The sequence below is a fragment of the Antennarius striatus genome, chromosome 18 (genome assembly GCF_040054535.1).
Source record: "Antennarius striatus isolate MH-2024 chromosome 18, ASM4005453v1, whole genome shotgun sequence".
Lineage (NCBI taxonomy): Eukaryota > Metazoa > Chordata > Actinopteri > Lophiiformes > Antennariidae > Antennarius > Antennarius striatus.
The window spans coordinates 17,111,388-17,133,480 of NC_090793.1; the positions used below are offsets into that span (position 1 = coordinate 17,111,388).

General features: G+C 37.9%; 1 protein-coding gene across 2 annotated transcripts in view; it reads right to left on the reverse strand.

Annotated features, from left to right (window-relative positions):
* The window catches only part of tox (thymocyte selection-associated high mobility group box), a 39,056-nt gene extending 26,262 nt beyond the window's left edge, over positions 1–12,794 (reverse strand). For both annotated transcript variants that reach the window (XM_068340583.1, XM_068340582.1), the window contains exon 1: positions 12,232–12,794. In XM_068340583.1, the coding sequence (XP_068196684.1) occupies positions 12,232–12,336 (105 nt within the window). In that variant the 5' untranslated portion in view covers positions 12,337–12,794. The remainder of the gene's footprint in view (positions 1–12,231) is intronic.
* Between the last annotated feature and the right edge of the window lie 9,299 nt (positions 12,795–22,093).

The following is a 22,093-nucleotide window of genomic DNA, read 5'->3' on the forward strand; positions in this document are numbered from 1 at the left end:
CAACACTGTTTTATGTCTAACATTTATTAAATAATAAGTTGCATGGAAAAAACTACTAAAGCACTTCCCTTGTTCTTTAGTTGGCAATTACATGAACTAGACAGGAATAGAATCGTTTGTCCTTTGCCATGTGATCTAATGAATAGCCTTTTACTGATAATTCTGCTTCTTTGTCAAATGACTAATTTAATTATTGTAAGACAAACATGCACAACACACATGAAAAGGAATTGCTGGATCTATTTAAATAGTAATCTAATCTAATGTTATATGCTGTGCAGGCTTTATGATATGATACGATTGGTGCGTATTCTATGCTAACAGTCTTTTTTTTTTATCATGAATTTATGCCACCATCAATCCAGAGGTTGTTTCGATTTCTTCCTCAAGCCAACACAAACCATTTTTCATTTCGGGGCGGCACAGTGGCGCAGTGGTTAGCGCTGCAGCCTCACAACACGGCGGACCCGGGTTCGAGTCCCGCTCTGTGCAGAGTTCGCATGCTCTCCCCGTGTCTGCGTGGGTTCTCTCCGGGTTCTCCGGCTTCCTCCCACCTCCAAAAGCATGCGCTTCAGGTTGATTGGCCGGTCCCAAATTGACCATAGGAGTGAGTGTGTGTGTGAATGATTGTTTGTTTCTATGTGGCTCTGCGGTACACTGGCGTCGTGCCCGGAGTGTCCCCTGCCTCACGCCCTGAGACTGCCGGGATAGGCACCGGCTCCCCGCGACCTGCGTTAGCGGATTAAGCGGGTTGGAAGATGAATGAATAATTCATTTCTATGCAATTGTATCCAGTAGTTACTTTCGTTTTTTACTAGTTTAAAGATGATCCTGCATCACATTTTCAGTTGATGTTAATAGTAACACATGCTAAACAGACACCATTAACTGAGCAGCTGCATATCAGCATGATGCATTAAAGATAGCATACAATAACCGACAAACTTGAACTCATATAATTTATGATTTTGGACAAAAAAATAGTACAGTAAATTTAATCAGAGGTATAAAACTATGACTTCATTTTAAACATATGTGATGTTTAGTAATTAGTTTGTAAAATGTCATATCAATACCGGTTAATCAGGCAAACCAATAACTCAGCTGATCTCTACAACACATTGCACAACAAACTAAGTCAGCAAATGAATCATACTCGTCTTCGATATGGGATGCACTTTCTAGAACAAGAAAATATTTTGACAGTGTGATGGCTGGTGCGTTGCTCCGCAGCTTGTGTGACGAATGCCTCCTTCACATTCTGTGATCTCGTTTGGGTGGCATTTGTGTACCATATGAGATCATTTGTATAAGAATTTCTCTGCAACATTTAAACAAAGCCACCAGCTCAATAACTCTGCTGTCATATTTACCATTCCAGAGATGGGGTAGCACCCCTTGCCAGGAAAAACCCTGTCATTGTTATGCTATGGTAATACTGGAAAAATGTGAGGCGTTTTTTTCCCCATGTATTTATGTTTTCACTGCTTGATGATTAGAACTGTTGTGATAGTTGATTAATCACTGTTTGGGTGATAAAAAATTAGTTCAATCTTTGTTTTCAAGCAAAAAAAAACTGCTTTTATCTTCTGCAGAACGGAGGGCTTTCTGTCGTCACGCACAAAATAAATGAAGACATCACCACAGGGCAGAAGAAAATGTGAAGTAAATGATTAATTGCTAATAAAAATTGTAATCTGAAAGCATTCATTTCTGTGGGTGTGTTTCCTTTAAACATTAGATTGAGAAAAATTAAAAAACAGTAAGGTTTATGGTCAAAGCAAATTACCCTCTCTGTCTCTCACTCTCTCATCTCACATACTGTGTGTGTGTGTGTGTGTGTGTGTGTGTGTGTGTGTGTGTGTGTGTGTGTGTGTGTGTGTGTGTGTGTGTGTGTGTGTGTGTGTGTGTGTGTGTGTGTAAAGCAAAGGTTTGAATAACAAGCAGCCAGCTAAGTGGGTCAGGGTCGGGGGAAGGGGGGAGAAAGGAGAGACTATTTGGATGACAGACAAGGACAAAGGAAAACAGAGAAACACACTTTTTGAGGAAAAAAAGGAGCAACGAGGTTGTGAGAAATTAAATGTTTAGCAGAAAAGATAATGGAGAAAGTGGTAGAGTGATAGAGTGATGGAGACTAGGGGAGTGAAGACAGGAGACAAATGTGCATTGTCAGTTTCTTTCAATGCAGACCTTAATTTCCACTGATATCTTTATTCAATTCTTAAGGCATTCATCTAAGCTTTTCAAAACTTTAACAATAAAATAAAGCCTCACTGTAAAACCATTCAATCATTTTATGTTCATTATGCAAAACTTTAATTAGGCAAAATAAATCCATGTGTAAGCTTGGCTACTGCAGAATAAAAACAATCTTAAACCACTGTTGGGATTTTCATGCAGAAAAAAAACTTTAAGGGTATAATAAGAGATTTGTATTAGATTCAAATTCAAAATAGTCACATATTCATAAATATGTTTCTCAGATGGTTAAAATTGAACTAAATGTATTGTAATAAAAGTTTGCATTCTACTGTGGCAAAATGTTTACATTGTGGGGTGGGACTGTGTCATTGCTGGAAACATGATGTGTCTTCGGGTTGTGAGGCCATCTTTGTGTAAATGTGTCAAGTTGAATTTATGTAACTGCAGGGTTTGGATGACATGTGAAACTATTTGGCTGAACTGGATTACACAGATTACAGATGATTCTACTATTAACTGCATCAAGGGGATGGACACAAACTCACTCCACGGTGTGGAATAGATGGCAAGAGGATGGCAGGCTAATCGTGCGTGCGTGTATGGTGTATGTTTGTGCATGTGTGTGCGTGTGTGTGTGTGTGTGTGTGTGTGTGTGTGTGTGTGTGTGTGTGTGTGTGTGTGTGTGTGTGAGTGAGCGAGAGAATAGGGAGATTCACACAGCTGTGCTTGTTCAGCTCAGCAATTGTTTATCCGACTTATCTCTGTCTCCATGACAGCAACATAAACAGTGTTTTATTTGCTAAACTGTATTACCCTGACTGTAAGTCTGGACTGTGCATGTGTGCATGTGTGTGTGTGTGTGTGTGTGTGTGTGAGTGTGTGTGTGTGTGTGTGTATGTTGTCTGTGTGGAGGGTATCACATTGTTTACGTGCACTTTTTTCTCATAGTTTTTTTGTCTTTTTGTCATATAGGGCTCAGTTGATCTATAAAAATGGTAATCAAAAATGTGTTATTGGAATAATATTTCTCGTTCTCTTGTAACGGATGTCACTTGCTTATTATTTGCAATGTTTGTCCGCCTCAGGTGAGTTGTACCTTTGTGAAACATCCTCCACCAATGATGCTAACATGCGGCCAATAGTGCCTCAGTTCTACTATTAAAACAGTTACATGAGAATGTTTAACATGGCTATCATGTTATTTATCTCTTACCAGCCAATCATGTTAAAATCATTGCAACCAGAACGTACATAGATATTTCATACCACAAGTCATAAATTGTTTTCAATGTCATTCAAGAAAATTTATTACACATTTCGTAAATCTCGGACTTTATGTATCCTGCTGTCAGACAAACCAACATTGCCTACTTCACTTTAAACTTTACAATGGTTCAACATAGATTTATTTACTGACTGGAGTAATATGTAAGTAGGATTCTCGGCTGGATTTTTTTTTTTTAATCCAAGGTAAAGGTAAAGGTAAATATTGAGAGGCTTCACAACTTGAAGACAAAGTACTCTGAGATACTTGGCTACAAATGTTCCTACATAACAGTTGCATTGCTGCGATACGACATTTCAATTTGCATTTCTTATAGAACACCGTCTCCTTGGATGATGGGGGGGTATACGATACTTTTACAGTGCGTCCTCGCACATTCACGCATCAACAGTTGCAACTTCACCTCATCGCGGATACTTGGTGGGCAGTCACGTGATACTGTAGTGCATTCCATTGGCTGACGGCATCCGGAAGTGCACTAGTTCAGCAAGTCTCGGAGTGAGACACAAAAGTGCTTTAAACAGTCGTTAAAAGTGTGGGAAAATGTAATGCAGATAGAAGGTGGTTTAATATCAGTATGGGGAGGGTTCATAAACGTTTAAATTACCTTAAATCATAAGAGAAATAGTTTGTCGCTATATCGCAGTTAGTTATTCACATGTGGTTCCTGGAATGCATTAATCCAGAGTAACCAGGGCAGACTGTATTTAGCGTTTTGAACCAGGTGGGGTCCTGCTTCACTGAGACATGCAGATGCACCATATGCAAATCAATGAAATGCCTCAATCAACCCCGATGACATTGACAGTTAGACCCACTCCTGGTGCACTATTCGAAGAATTTGAGTGCTTGTTTCTCTTTCATGTGGCTCCGCGATGCACCAGCGACATGTCTGGAGTATACCCTGCCTTTTGCTAATAGTCAGTGGGGATAGGCTTCAGCAACACCTGTTTAGCAAAGTGGAAGAGAGGCTCATGACCAGACAATTAGATGGATGTATCTTCTTATTTCACATATTGAATTATATGGCGCAATTCTTCTGCAACCCCAAGTAGAACAGTACCCGGGAGAGCCAACCAAATAATTAAATTGACCTATCTTCAACGGTTTTAAAGAAGATTTGCTCAGTTTTTGTGATGAACATGCTTACAAACAACAACCACTGGAATCCACAACTTCATCCCCTGTCCACTTTGTAGCAGAAACAACAAAATAAGTCTTTCATACTCAAACTGCATCTGTTAAAATTAAGATCCAGTGGCAGAACATAATCACACAAGCAGAAATCCTAGTCAAACACATTTTTACCAAGAAACATGGTGAAAACTTATTTATTTTAATCTTCCTGCAGTAATTAGCACAAGATAACCACAGTTATTGTGTGATCACGAACAAAAGCTGAATGCTGCAGAAAAAACGGATGGCAACAACTGAGGAACTGATCCAATCTCCTTCACCATAAGTTAATTGATCCAAGTCATTGCCACTAATACAGTACACACACACACACACACACACACACACACACACACACACACACACACACACACGCAGAGAGAGAGAGAAAACAATGCAGCAATGATTGCAGTATGTGATTTGATTGCAATATGTTTGTTTTGGAAACGAAATCCTGATAATTAGTCTCTTCTGGCTGTGCTCTATCTACACCCATCTGTTCCACTTGGCATGCCTCCACCAACCAGGAGCCCCTCATCACTCCGTCCCCATGATTCAACACACTGAAACGCTTTCAGACACACCAACACACAAGCAACAGTGCTGTAAGTCACCCAATAGGCAGCCAGCTTAAGAGGAGGGGAGAGAGTTTGGGGTTGTCTGGCGAGGTGTTCGGCAATGACGGCCAACATGGACAGACGGGTGGACAGATTGACTGGTTGTGTTCTGATAGATAATTAGAGGAGATGCCGACACTTTGGCTTGATAGCAAAAAAAAAAACTGTATGAAGAGACAAAGACAGGGTGTGATACAGTACAGTTCCCAGTGATAACGCACCCCAGTGACAAGCAATCAGGAGGTTAACAACATTGGGGAAAAAGTTTGGCGTTGTAAGGAATGTTTAAAGTGTGTGTTGTTGGTTGAGTGTTGAAGAACAGCAGCAAAGTACTGCTGAATGAGACAGAAGTTAGTGGTGACTTATGAATGAGGTGGTAAACAAAGAGCTTATAAAAGCTATTGGAGGCAAGAAGACACCACAAAGAAAGGCCTCAAGCAGAGATTCCAACCTTTCTATCAAAAAGGAAAAAGTACCTGTTTCTAAATCACAGCAGCAGCCCTAAAGATAAATGGATTTGATTAATAAAAGCATCTTCCTCAAACTCTTCTTCCCTCTCTTCACTGATTATTAGATTGGCTCTTTCCTGCCTCTGCACTGTTGTCTGGATCAATTATCAATAATCACTGCATGCCTTACTGAGACAGTCACAGGTTTGCTGAGATGACAGTCCGGTGGAACTTTATCGCTGTAAGACAGGATACAAAACGGGTGCATGTCGGAGATTGTGTATTCTGAACTGTGAAACTGCAGTTCTAGTTGTAAAATATTTTGGCTGATAACTCCTGCAATCAATCCAGCCTCAGAAAATAAAAAAGCCAATATTGAACACATAGACACATACTCCTTTGTGTAAAACTATAAATATCTTGTTCATTAGCAGATTTCTGCTGATATATCTTGAGAAGCAGTCAAACTGATTGCATTAATTCAGATACATGACATCCGTTTTAAATACTGAAAAAATCCACTCTAATTTTTATAATCCTGATTGACAGAAATTGTTCTTTAGAATGGAATCACCGCCGTAAGGGCACAGTAGTGTGGATCATCCTGTTTATGTCGGAGCTACTTGCCAGGGATCCTAATATACAGTAAGTTCAGTCAGCCAACTCACAGAGAGCGAGTTTATTGTTACACGATCGCCCGCGAGGACCCCACAGGTGTACAATAAGCCCACCGCAGAGTGAGGATTACAGAGTCACCCGCCGTGACTCAGAGCCTACAAACAGGTGGATGCTGGGGTGAAGTTTATAGAATATTGAAAACACAGCAGAAAGAGTTGAAGTGCAGGAGTACAGTAGAATCATTGGAAGGTTTAACTTGTGCAAACTTACCTCTGATGATGCGATGAAAGCACTTTGAAATTTTCTTTGGTGTTTGTTCATATTGAATGTTCTTCAATTGAGCGTGCACCTCCATCAAGTACCTCTTTATTCAAATAAAACTCTAGACTGAATTTCAATCATACATATTTGTCAAAGTTTTTTGTGTCTGATAGAAAAATCCTGATTCCCCAGATTAAAAGAAAGGACCTTGAAGAAAGATCAGAAATGGTCCCTCTACTGAAAATAAAATACTGAGAATACTCATGTCACGCATCCTGATTTTCAGGCCTTGGCCTCCCCTTCTAGTTCTTGTGATGAATGAATCTGGTGCAAATATGAGTCTTCAAATGTCAAAAAAAACAAAAAACAAACATTCCTTCACTCTCTTCAGCAGCCATAGTGGCATGAAACAGCAGGTAGACAACTCATATTAATCAAAGTTCCTGCTCTGCTTAGCACAGCAGAGCCTTTCTGGCGAGTCAACAGGCCCCGCCCACACTCTATGTGACCTAAATAGAACACAAACTAATTAGTATCAGGGGTACACCTGTGTGTACCCTTTCATTTCACCTTAAGCTGGCCGCTTGAGACGGTAGAGGACGGTCCCCTGGTTTACACCTGTGACTTTCCTTCTGTCACATCAGAAAATGTTTTCCGTGATGGAGGAATCACAGCCTCAACTTCCCATCAGTCCACTCTTACACTTTGAAAGCAATTCATTTGATCATATGGTGGCCGATGACTGATGATTGTGCTGGGATCTTATTCATTCATATAATTCTCTACATTGTTTTGCATACGAAGAAAAATCCTCATTCATTCTGGGCTTCTCTTAATTCCCTTCCCGATTACCATAAAGTTGTTTCTCTCCTTGTATCTATATTTTCCCCTGCTCTTTACCAAGACCTACTTCTCTCCTCCCAGTTCTCTCTTCCTCTCTATTTGCTTTAGAAATACCTCACCCAGCTTTCACAATCATCATGTTTACATTAGGCCCTCTCTCTCTCTTCCCTTCCTCTACCAAATTCTCCAATGCATCCCATCTCTGTTCCTTTTGGTTTCTTTCTTCTCACGAGGCTTCACATTCAATTCAGTAGCTCTGAATTTAACTTGTTCTAAAACAAGCACTGATTGTGTTAAAATCAACTTGTGATAGAGGAAAGTTACAAAAATCAACTTCTGTTTTAAATCAATCTCTTTTCTTCTCTTGCGCTGCACTGAGTGGCATCACAGCGTTTCATTCAGTCGCTCTTCCACGTGACTCATCCATGTATGTTAATAACACCGACTCTGAGCTGGGAGCACGATCATCTTCTTTTTGTGAACGTTGGGAAACAAAAAGCGTACTGTCCAGATGATGCTGATGCAAATTTTAGAGCAGGGGTGTCAAACTCATTTTCACTGAGGGCCACATCAGCACAACGGCTGTCCTCAAAGGACCAGATGAAACTTATAAATGTAACTAAATGTAACTCAATGTAACTACTCCTTAATGTTAAATAACTCTAATTTATTCCTTATTGAAGTTACAAACATTACGGTTATAAATGTTTGTTTCTCTGTTAAAACATAAATTATTTTAATTTGTCGGGTTATGAAACTAACAGAACCCCATCAATCAAGGATCAAACTATATCCAAGTGAAAAAAATAACATTAAACATGAGTTTTTGTTCTAAACGTTTCTGTCAATGTTAAAATGTGTTTAATTACTGCATTGTGGGAAATCTAGTTTTGGTCAAAGCACACTTTTGACCTATTTATTATTAGACAATCTGATCTTTTATGCTCTCGCAGCCACATAAAATGATGTGGCGGGCCACATTTGGCCCCCGGTCCTTGAGTTTGACACGTGTTTTAGAGTAAAATCATGTCAAAAATGAGAATAAAGATTTTAAAATATAAAATCTTTACATTTGAAAGAATCATTAGATCACCATTTTAGAATCATCATGTCATTGTTAAGCAGACTATAGATTTCTTTACACATTAAGTAGTCATTTAGTACACATTTAGTAGTCATGTAAATAGCTTACCAGGCTACAGAAAACCCATCAGCGTCTGCCTCTGATGTTTTACAAAAAAAGGAAAAAAAAAGGTGCTTTGGATTAATCAAAAAAATTCATGGCATCAAGGATCATTTACCGTCTGTATTACACAGCAGTTTATTTCATCCTCTACTCGATTCCTAAAGAGCTCCAGTGCTTAAGCTGCCTTTGACTTTGAGCTAGAAGCTAAGTACCATTTTAAAATATCCATGTTTTCAAATCAAAACAATTAAATCCTATTATTAAAGTGATTCAGTGTTGTTTGTCTCTGCTCGTGACTCATATGAAGAACAGTAGTTCACATTTAATCAAATCGTAATCTTTTCTGGCTAACCCTGGCCACAATTTGGAGTTTGGACTGGAGCCACTGGCTGCTGACATCAAGAGACATAGCAGACGTGGCTAACACCCACACCAGCCACCTTACAACATCAGTGTATAATACAGACTCATGTTATTATTTACATAGATAAAAAGAGTGTCTTTCAGAGAAATAAGTATTATCAGTGAACACAACACAGATTAAAGCAGAATAACTGTGTATAAAGTCATTTAAAAAGACAGGGTGCCTCTACTGATACGTATGAGCATATTGATAAGGCATTACATTTATACATTGGTAGGAATTTTTCTGTTGGTGCGAAGCAGAGGATTACCATTTGGTGAATGCTTAATGGCAATAATTAGCACAAGTGATCAATCATTTTAGACCATTATGTGATTTCCAGTTATAATGGATTTCAGTTTTGCTTTTGATCACCACCAGCTGTGACTCACAGTTTGCCCATCGTTTTTCAATTAAAAGTAATTGAAGTCACAGCATAAATTATCATCAAGCCAAAAATCAGTGAAACAAAGATAAGATTTACATTCAGTGTGTCCATAAACCACCATCAAAACAACACTATGTATCTTTCCTTGTGAAAGACTAAATCAGATCATGCATGTATTAAAAGTAATTTCAGATTATAACAGCCAAGAAAAAAAGGGTCTACACCCAGAACACTTAATTAACAGGAGCCTGGTTGACAGAGTTCCCAACACCAACAGCAGGCGGTGAAATATTAGCTTTTCAAAAGGTAATTGTGCTGATAATTCTGTCTATTTAATTGAAACGGAAAAATGTAGACCATCACTGGTGTTATTATCTTCACATTAACACATCTGGCTGCACGCGCACACACACACACAAGCACACACACAAGTACGCACACTTGAGCCCTATCCTTCCTTTATTTTGGCACAATCTTTCTTTCTTCTGTTCCTCTTCCTTCTCTTTTCTTTTCTCTTTATTTTCTGCTTCCTCCTTCCCTTCTCCATCTTTCTCTCTCTCTCTGTTCCCCCACACAGTAATATGATCTTTTCTACCAGGCCAACAGAGACGTGAATCAAAAGACACAGAGAGAAATATAGTACAAACCTTAGTGGCCCCACCCCCACTCCCTCTCTCTCTCTTCCACAACATCCCTACCCCCAACACCCTCCTCTCCCTCTCTCTCCCTCTGTCTCCCTATCTCACTCTCTCCCCAGTCCCTACCCCCAACCACACATAGCTCACTCTTTTCTCTCTCCATCCACAACCTCTATCTTCCATCTCTCTCACTCTGAAACAAATATACCCAGTGACAACAACACAGTGCAATAACGTGTGATTCTGTGTGCGTGGAATTTCAACACATGTAAGATTCTGTGATTTAAAGAAGCACGTTGGCATAAAACACAGTGAGTTAGGAGTGAGTCATGAAACATGTGGGGAGAAGGTTAAATAAAACATCAAATAATAACCATAATTTAGCTCAAGAAGATATTTGTGTCATGCTTTGTTCGCATCCAATCAGAACTGAGTGATGTCAGAGGTCAGTGAGCTGCAGAACAGCTAGAGAATAAAATGCTTTGCCCCAAATCTTTCACCTACTGTTTCTCGTGGTAATCACACACAAGAAATCTACAGCAGTTCTCCTCCATACAGAATCAGAGGAGTATTTTGGCTTTCCAATGTTTTTCTACAGCTGCCTCGGCACAATTTAGTTTTTCCACAGTTGGAAGTAACTTCATTTTCTTTGTACATATAACTGCTGCACTTGTACTTTTTGGCTTGCCTTTATTGTGACCACTCAAGCAGATATAAGAAAGAAATTGTATGCATTATAAGAAAACTCAAAGCACACTACATCACCAACTTCTGCAGACATGCGGTGGGGGCTTTTTTTTTTTCTCACTTTCAGCACTAACTGAACTACATGGACATTGACGGGGCACAATCAGAAAACTGCATGGCTGATAGAGTGTGTGCACAGGTAAAGCATCACCTTATTGACCTGTCATGTGTCCTTAAACGCTCATTTCAGGATGATAATTCAGACGTTTTTATAGTCACAACTTCACTCTGTTGTGGCTACGAGGGAGTAACAGTGGAATACCAGTCTGAAGAAACCATTAATAAGTGGCCTGTGAACAATCTGATACAACAGCAAGTAAGCGATGATGGAATAATCTGATATTGAACAGTGTGTCATGTCAATCACGTAGATCTACTGGAAAAAAAACATTTAAAAAAGGAAAAGAAAGAAAGATCTGAAAGCGTAGTGAGTCCCTCTGGTGTATGGGATATGACATGATGTCATGTTAGTTCACACCCCTTCTTCTCATAACTCTCTACCTATCTGTGTCATACATGTGTGAGTATTTTAATCAGTTACCTTTAAATGCCCTAGCAACCCAAAACTCCCTACATGTCAGCAAAGAAAAACTGAAATGTAATTAAATTGAGTTGTGATGAAAAAACCTGGCTACTGACTATTTATTTTTTTTGTATTTGACTGTTAAAAACCTAAATGAAATAAAATGTTCCATTTTAGTGTCTGAAACCAAAAGAGAGAGCTTACAATTAGTTCAAAACTTTCATAACCTTACACTAATCAGATCCACCCAGTTTGACACTAGATAGATAGATAGATAGATAGATAGATAGATAGATAGATAGATAGATAGATAGATAGATAAATAGATAGATAGATAGATAGTAAATGAAATCATATGATCACAACAATTGTACATCCTGCTATTAACCAAGTTCCCTCCCAGCTCCAGTTGTTAATCTGACCCTGACCTTTGACCTTGCACTAGAGGTAGAAAGACAACAGGCCGTCACAGAGAACCCGATTAACATCATCATTAAACATAAATGAGAAGTACTTCTAAGGAAATTTAATACTGAAAGATAAGTACACTCATTAAAGTTGCCATGATAGGATTCTAGCAATAACAGTTACAGTATATTATATGATCCATGATAAAACTAATTACAAGAGATGGAATAAATTTTGAATAAAGGTGTCGTTTCACTGCTCGCAGCAAAACCGGTCAAAAACGACAAATGTAAGCAAATGAAAACAAAAACACTGACTTCATCAACCGAGTTCTAATCAAAAACTAATTGCTGCTTAATTGACAGAGATAGAGCGAGAGAGAGAAACATAGTGATCAATGCATGACACAATAAAGGTTATAGCTCAAGATTACAGCAAACCGGATGAATAACATGACGTTATTGTTTATTTTCTTTTCCTTGCTTACCTTGTTGGTCCCAAAAGACGGGTCCGAGTAAGAGAGCTGACCCAGCTTGGTGTGGTCAGCCGCGTTCAGAGGCTGCGGAGGAGGCGGGTAAACTGTTACATCCATGGCTGAAAATACATCCACTTCTCCCTCTGTTCCAGTCCCTTTCTTCTCTTATCTCTGCGTATGTGATCAGACACTACTGATAACCTTTAAAGTTTTGGGGTTTTTTTCTTCCTGAATTACCAAATAGATTCAAACTACTACCGTCCAATAAAGCAAGGCTCGGCGGAATTAGCTTGAACTAAACTCATGGAGTCAATGAAGTTTAGGTGTCTGTGCTCCACTGCTCCTCTCGCCGGCTCTCAGGCTCCAGTCACTGCTGCTGTGACAGCAAACTTCTTCCAAAAAAAAAAAAAAACTTCTTCAATTCCTGACATTAGAATAAGCCTTCACAAAGAAAGGCTACGCTTCAACAGACGTTGTGTTCCCTCCGTTTCACGCCGCTCGTCTTCGGTGTGGACAGGGGACTTCTGCGGACCCTGCCTGTCCCTGACTGGGACAATGTCACTGCGTTGCTGCTGCTGCTGCCGCGCGCGTCTTTGGTGCTGTGGTACCTCGCGGACCAGTGATACAAAGAGCTGCTGCAGCAAGCTAGCAAGAGTTAGCCGCAACAAACAGGAAGTTCCATGGTTTATAAAATAAAAGCACGGGCCCTGTTAAACAGGAAGTAAAAGCATGCGACTACTCCAAAATAAAGATGTAGCGACACGTTTTGTGAGATAGTAACATCTGAGTGTTGAGAGCTTTTTGATGTGAGAGGGACGATAAATGTATAGATGAGTACAGAAAGACTGAATGCCCTCCATTCAGAGGGAGAATGTGAGAAGGTTATGTGTGAGTTCCTTGTGTGAGTAAGATAACAGATAAGTAAGGGCTGTGATGTCACACTTTTAATTTTCTATGCACCAGTGCCCACTTAAGCATATACAAATTCATAACAGTATTATGAGAGGAAAACAAGGAACTAAAATACCAGATATGAAAACAATATGACATTATGGATATTAGAGTGGTAGACATTATACATATATACTACTATTATCACAGAGCAAATATAAAAATTGTACTAATGTGAATTACATTACATTATTGAACTACTGATGCACATGCTATGAAATCACCTTCCAAAAAATGTGAAAGAAACAGCATAAAATTACCTGGATTCCTTTCAAAATTAAATCACCTCTTCCCAATTTCAAAGGTTAGCAGTTTACAAAATATCTATTGAAATCTAGTTAAACCTTTTTGAGATATTCTATTCATAGTAAATATACAAATCAAAAAACGATGACATCAGTGGAGGTGACGCTTAAGATATACACAGTTAATACAGATAATACAGTTGTATTAAAACTAATTACCACACAAGTCCATGTGCTGATTTTGTTTTATTTGAAGGAAAGAGGTACACATTACAAAGACAATTGGAGGGGGGAAAAATTGCGCCCTTGGAACTTGAGCTATTTTGTGTTTGATATTTAAGTATCTTTACAATTCTTGTATTTCCATATCTGTTCCTGCTCTCTACGTCAATTTTCTTCCCCTGCCTATAGTTGTTGTGACAGATCTTCTTGTATACCGACAATTTATTGTGCAATACGAGCTCATATTTGACCTCTAGCATGACGGATTCATTCTTCAGCTTCCACTATTCAAAGTACCGTAGAATTTGCTAAACACCCATCTGTGCATGTAGCTAGAGTTTCATGCTATTCTACCTTTTATTGGACACTGACTGGTCCAACATTGAGCTGCAGTTGGAACAAAAGTAGGTTTGATTTTGAGAAGTGTAAAGGTAAATGGTGTACTAGTTGAGGTATAATAGTTCACCACTAGCCACAAAGCCACTTGTTGTAAAAGCTACAGAAAATCAAGTTTGTCCATTTAAAAATCCTATGTGTTACTAAATACTAAATGTGGTTTTTATTTGTGGTTTATTTTATTTGACTATATTCAGGTAGAACTAGAATAGTTTTTCTGCAATAAACTGGTGACTTATCCAGCCTCTACCTATATTCAGTTGGCATACAGTAGGTTCCAGCATAAAACCACAACCTGGATTTGGACAAGTCACTAAAGAAATGATTAATTATTGCCTCATATTCAAGATAATGAATGACTGAATCCAGAATGCAAATAAAAGCAAACTGATAATGTTCAATTTTTTGATTGCTGTTTGAATTTTTTTAAAGAACTAATTCAGTAGCTGGACAAGAGGACATTAAAATTATGTATAAATGCTAGCCTATTGAGACCGACAGGTTTTGCGCTGGTTTATTGTGGCGTTAATGTGTCAGAATTTATGTAAGAAAAGTGGAAATTCCAACTGCATATTAGTGTAAATTGAGCAAATGATGCAGATGATGAGCTATAAAAGGATGCTAATAAGAGAATATGCTTCCACAGTACAGCTACACACCTAGCATCAGTTACACCTACAGGTACACCTCAGCTTACATCTTCAATAGTTCCAGGAGACGCAATAAAAAAAAAACCCGAACATAACCAAACTCATTTCTGTACTGTATTTTATTTATGAATGCATTTTCAAATACATTTGGTTGATAGAAAATTATGTCAAGCTTTTTCATAGCAACCTAGAAACTACATTAGAAGATGTGGTTATGTTGTTTGTTGTCTTTTTACTAAAAGGACTAACATTATCTATGATTTTTGTACATCTGGGTTTGATTTTATTGGTCTTTTTGAAACAAGTGGGATCCTCACAAATGTTCCGTTGTGTACTTTGTACAGAGATAATTATATTAAATTTGTGATATACTGACTTTACCTCTTAAATAATGAAACTTTTGGTCAGACCAAACCAGAATGAATACTGCTGTCTTCCTGTCTGGATTATTCTTAATGACAGAACAACCATTACCATTATAAATATGGAAGTAAACATGATATACACATTCATACAAACAAAGAGATCGTCTCCCACTCACCACACAAACACACACGTGCACACAGACACACAATCACACACTCTCTCTCTCTCTCTGTTTTTTTTTTCTTTCTCTCTCTCTCTTTCTCTCTCTCTCTCTCTTTTTCTGTGATTAAGCATACAGTCACACTTGCATATTAAATAAAACTTCCTCTCACACACATAAAGTACGCACAGACATATTCATAATTATACTACAGTAATAATGTCTGGATGTGCTCTCAGAGACAAACACACAAATATTACCATGGACCACAAGTACATAAAAATGTACACACACATTTCAGAGTTTGTTCACAGACAAAGAGGTATCATAAAGAGCATTTCAAAACACTCTCTCTGTGTCATACACACACACATACACACACACACACACACGCACACACACACGCACACACACACATGCGCACACACACACACGCCATGTATCATCCCACACATACATACAGTTTACGATCCACCCATCCCCCCACATACACACATACATATATGCGCCCCTCCCCTCTGAAAAGGCATAATTCACTTCCACATTTTCCTCCTCCCCCACACAGCGCTGTACTTACAACACCACGCAGACACAAAAGCATGCATGCACTACACACACACACACACACACACACACACACACACACACACACACACACACACACACACACACACACACACACACACACACACACACACACACACACACACACACACAGACATACAGTATATGCACTGCACCAATCAAGTGCATATGTACACTGAAATGCTGTCTTACATATATGTACACACCCACACATGAACACATACTCTCTCTACACACGTAAACACACACAAACACACACCAACATACACGCGCACGCGCGCACGCACACACACTGACACACACACACACACACACACACACACACACACACACACACACACACACACACACAGTAAAGCATCCCTATAAACATGTAAGCATAGCATGAATGTCACACTATATACGCATGTATTCAGTAGTATATACAGTAGTATATCATATATTATATTGAACTACGTACTGTATATACAGCTAACACACACTCACACACACACACACACATATATATTGTATATGTATATATAGCTAACAACACATGGTGCACACACTCCTATTACACACACATACACAGATCTCTCTCTCTCTCTCTCTCTCTCTCTCTCTCTCTCTCTCTCTCTCTCTCTCTCTCTCTCTCTCTCTCTCTCTCTCTCTCTCTCTCTCTCTCTCTCTCTCTCTCTATCCTAACAGTTCTCAGATTTCAATGCATGAGCTTTCCACACACAGTATCTGATGGGTTGAAATAGTAACGTGCTGTAGCATTTGAATGATGTGTGTCTCTTTATGTTGGCGATTACATTATAGATTCATAGTGCAGCAATCCACTCCTGGGTAAAAACTGCTAGCCCTTATGGAATTATGACTTTCAAGTGTGAGGGTGAAGATGTAGAAGAACTCCAGAAAATAAGCAGAAAAAGAAGATTATTAGTATAAAAGCTTAAATTTCTAAAGCATTTGAAAAATTTCTCATGATTCACTTCCAAGACAAAGGTTTCCTATTAAATTGGATATCTGAGATGCCACATCTCTCAATGTGTGATAAAGCTGTAGCTGTCTAATCTACATGAATGCACTAAAAGAATCTAATGTTGCAATTATAGACTTTAGAAAGCTGCTTTTTAGTGTATTTTGGTACATTTCTACTTTAAGTACATTTTATTACTGTATCAATCAAGTGTGGTGTCTGTTATGCTGCTATGGACTGAAAAAATACCCAATAGTATAATAACACGGCCCAAATTAAGATTTATTCATCTTCTGTTTATCCCTTATTCAACAAATCATTACTCACATTTCAGTATTTTTGTTTCTCTTGACCTTTTCTCACAGCAGAAATATCTCAGGTGGGACTAATAACGCTAATGTTATTAGTGTCAAATTGAAAGAGTATGCGCAACACCAGGACCCATGAACATGTTACCCAGAACCATCGTTAATGTTATTAATTATGGTTGTTTCTTGCCGCAATGAGTCAATACATCTCCTGTGAAAAGTTTATTAGCAGTTGAACTTGAAAGAGAGACATAGTTCATGAGATTAAGTATGTGTTTTTTTGAAGTTGTGTTATTATATCCATGTGGTTCCTTTAACGTAGGCAACTGAAGATGTAAGGAGAATGGAGTAAAGGCAAAGCCACAACCAGGGACTAACTGGAGTTTCCTGTTGAGTTGTTCCATGTCTGCTGAACTGGGTCTGATGAACTCTTCCAGCCCACATACTTTTATGGCATATCTTAATGAGAAAAGCTCAGGTGCAAACTAAAATTGCACTGGAGAGCATACTTACACTGTGGCCAAACAATATTATTTTGTATTATTTAGAAAAACACGAAATGCACGCAAAATGCATGTAACTGTATGAACATCATAAATACAGAAATAATGCATAAGTAGAGGTGAAGGAGAACAAACATCTCATCAGTGGTAACTGAAAATGTCATTCACTACATCACATGTCCACATGAATGTGATTATATAGGACATACTAAAAGAAGGTTAAAAGACGGAGTGACAGAACAATAGCATTCCATTAAGACCAGTAATATACAGTAGATTCTCCTGTAGCCCATACATCTTCCTGAATGTGGAAGAGTTGTTAAAGCTCAATCAGAGACAACATCTTCTAAATATATTATTATTACTAAATTATGTCAAATTACTGTATGCTAACTGATCCTTTTATTATAATATAAATACATCTTTACAAGGGGGACGGGTCTTTTTTTCAAATTCACTGTTTTGAGGCATCTAAGCGTTAACGAAGAAATAGATTTTAGAGTTGTTTTAATACTGATTATTGCAATGGCTGTAAATGATTAACAAGTTAACGTTCTGATTACCAATAGGTTTCATTGTCTTTAAATTTATTTCTCTGAGTATCGTTTATAATCCTACATAGTGTGCTGTTATATATCCACTGAGTTATCTTCTGGGATAGAACTAGCAGACCCTGTTTATCCAAACCTGTTGGTGATGTTTTTTCTTCTTTCTGGGATTCTGTATGAAATGTTTTATTTAGTTATTCCCAAATCAATAGAGTTATTTTTGACGCATCCTTTGCATGATGTTAGCCTGCCTTAAGTAAGCTCAGAGGCTTCTCTTTCTCAATGTTGAGCCACAGAGCTTTCAGTGTGCATCAAGCTGTTCTTTCACTGACATTCTTCCAATATTTTCATTCCTCTATTGAATACCACTTTCAAATAAAGGAAGGTCCCCAATAATTACATGAAAAAGAAAGAATTCACTTTTAACGTGACCATATTTAAGCAAGGATGTTGCCACTACTAAAAAGAATGTTAATCAACAAATTTTCATTCACTTGTTTTTATGCACATTTCAAGTGTGTGAAAACATGGATATTTTTATTTTGCACTCACTTTTTCTTCAGTCTTAATCATCACTGTTGGTTACTGTCACTTACAATGAGAGGAGAGTTGAACTACAAACAGTACAGCACGACGTATGATCTGAAGTGTCTCTTGTGTTCCCACTGCTGCCCTTAATGTGACTGTCAGAGCTGCCCTACCATGCTGAAATTAAATTTTTAATATGTTTCTATAAAACAGAACTGCAGAGAACTTCAAGTCCATACCTTAAATGATTGAAGCTTTAGTTCCTTTTGTCAGCTAATATATTAGACCACATAAGGTGCTGTCAGGAGCTGCCAGTCCCTGCTCTGACATGAACAGCATGTACTGCAACATGACCTTCAGCATATGACTGCATTAAAACATTTTATTTTAGCCTGCTAACAAAAAGCACAGCTTTATTTTGTCAGGTTGAAAATGGACAAAGGGGGGGAAAAAGCCAAATTTACAAGTAATTGACATTTAAGATAAGTATAAAATACATTATAATATGCTATAATCTATATTATTATTATTATTATTATTATTATTATTATTATTATTATTATTATTATGTTATTTTATTTTTTATTTTTATTTTATTAGACTGTTTATTCAAGTTACAGAATCTTCACAGATTCTTCACAGATTTCACTGAATTGGTATAAAGACTGTCCTTTAATGTGGAAGAAATGATTCGTTTTTGAGAAGCATCTAAACTCAGGAATAATTTTTCTTGATGAATGTTAATTTTCCATTCTCTTTAATGTTTCATTCAAATTTTTAACTTTTTCTTCTTCTTTTTTTGCAAATCTACTAAATCCAGTCTTGCTCTGAGACACTTGCATGTATAGGTTATATCAGAGCGTGATTTATTTTGTTTGATTTGGTTGCACCTACACTATCCCTGCTTAACACCATTCAACAGTAAGGTTACTTTATTTATGCAGCACTTTTATATGAGACAATTCATTGGGCTTTACATGATAATGACCCATAAGAAAGGTGAAAAGTTTATTATTCATAGACTAATAAAACAAGAGAAGCAAGATTTCAACACAAACCAGGGTAGTTGAAAAGAAGAAAAAACAATTAAATGGGCCAGCATAGCATGGTGGGTATGTGTGGAGTTTCCATGATCTCCCTGTGTCTGTGTGGGGTCTCTAGCTTCCTACAACCACCCAAAACATAAACTATAAGTAATTTGATGACTCAAATTTGCCCATAGGCATGATTGTTAGTATAAATGACTGTTACTCTATCGAATGGCTCTGCAATAAACTGTGACTTGTCCAGGGCGGGTGTAGGCTCCAGTCATCCCATATCCCCTCCCCCCATTTGATTTAAGATTCACAGAGTCAGGCCTCATCTAATAACAGATAACAGTTAATTCTGGGTCCGATAAAATGTTGCTTCACAGTATTTGGACCTGATTCTATAGCGAACGAGGATGCCGAGCTCAGCTGTCCTGTGTTTTCTGAAAGGTTTTACCGTCACATGAATTTCAGTTATATTTCAGTCTAGAGCTCTGGAACAACAACCGTTTTGACAAAATATTATGCTATTATCCTTTTTGCAAGATGTGTTCCTCTAACAACAACTGAGTGCAGATTTCTTTGTTCGTGACAATTCCTTCTAATCATTCTAATATTTTATAATTGTATTACCATTAACTATAATCATAATTAAAAGAACCGAATCCTTTGTCAAATAAAAACTGATATCTCGATAACGCTGCCAGGTAGAGTAGATGCTGACCGTTAATCAGAGAGTCGGCGGTTACATCCCTGCCACGTCTTTGTTCTGAAATGTCCTTGTGAGGATGATGAACTCCATGTTGTTGTTGTGTTGTGTGAATGGTAATTACTACTGAAGAATGTGTGAGTGAACTGGTGAATTGTGGTTTGTTCAATACTGACCTGTTTAGTAGGCAATCACAGAATATTTGTTCACTGGAAAAGAAATAGTAGTAAACTGACCTTGTTGTATATTAAAGGCTTATGTTTAACTGACTGGATGAAGTGATGTAAGGACTATTAAAGCGTATCTGCACAGATCTATAAGGATGTTGGTCACAGGTTTCAGTCAGATATAATACAATCTAACCTATGTAATCTGAAGTTATTCTTATTCTTAGATTCATATGTAATCTAAAGTTATTCTTCTAAAGTTAAAGTTATTAAAAGTCAAATATGGAAATTTCTGACATTATCCATCCCTTCAAATCCAACAGCATTAATGCAGGTCGGTAATTGGTAATACGAGAGCCATAATCTGTAAATGCAGTTGAAAAATTCAATTCAGACGAAATGGAAAACAGGTAGAAGACATGCAACAGGAAGGAAAAAGGAGAACCTCAAGTTGTGCTGATAAAAGATACACACAAACCTAGATTCATCATTAACTTTTATGACCCTTGTACAAACCAACATATTCCCTCTTTCTCTCATTTCTGTTTTTTAATCCAACACACACACACATACACACGCATGCAAACACACGCGTGCACACACACTCACAGCTCTTCTGATCCGACAGTTTCATATTCGATGAATGTCAAGTTCACTGAATTCATTTGCACATTTTTTGCTGGAGGTTGATGCATCATTCAAGCCTATTTTTCCCTGCTGTCACTGTTTTACACCCAATCTCATTATTATTTCATATTGGGTTATTTATTATGCTACAGTACAGCACACATGCTCATACACCCTCTCTCTCTCTCTCCCTCCCTCTCTCTCTCTCTCTCTCTCTCTCTCTCTCACACACACACACACACACGCATGCACGCACACACACACACACACACACACACACACACACACACACACACACACACACACACACACACACACACACACACACACACACACAGACAAACACACACAAAGTGATGAATGCATTGCACAAAAAATGTACATGTTTTACCAAAGTTAAAGTCGTCACTGCACTGAGATTTCTGTTCTATTTTATTTCTATGTGAATTCTCAGCTTATTATCACAGCACAAGTATTATATAATAGTTAATATAAATGGTTATACTATATTAATATAATTTGTACTGCAGATGAAGGATTGGTAAAACATGCACAAACAAACTATTTGCAAATAATAGCGCCATTGAATTTTTTATGCCTCAAAAAGTGACTGATGGGTCCTTTCTTCACCCACCTGCAACCAACCAATGAAATAAATTCAAATATTGAAAGGTGTATCCCCAAAGAAATGTAAAAGATGAAACATTAAACAAACCTATACACCATTTACGGTAACCTTACAGTTAAACCAAAGAAATGATGACCAGAATAATTTTTGACAATTAAGACAAACAAATTAATGCAAAGAATTTAAAATATACTAATAAACTATACTTCTTTCAGCATGAACAGATTTAAGCCTCGACTTGAATTTAGATAGATCAAAGAATGAATCCGATGCGTCTGTTTTTATTTGAATA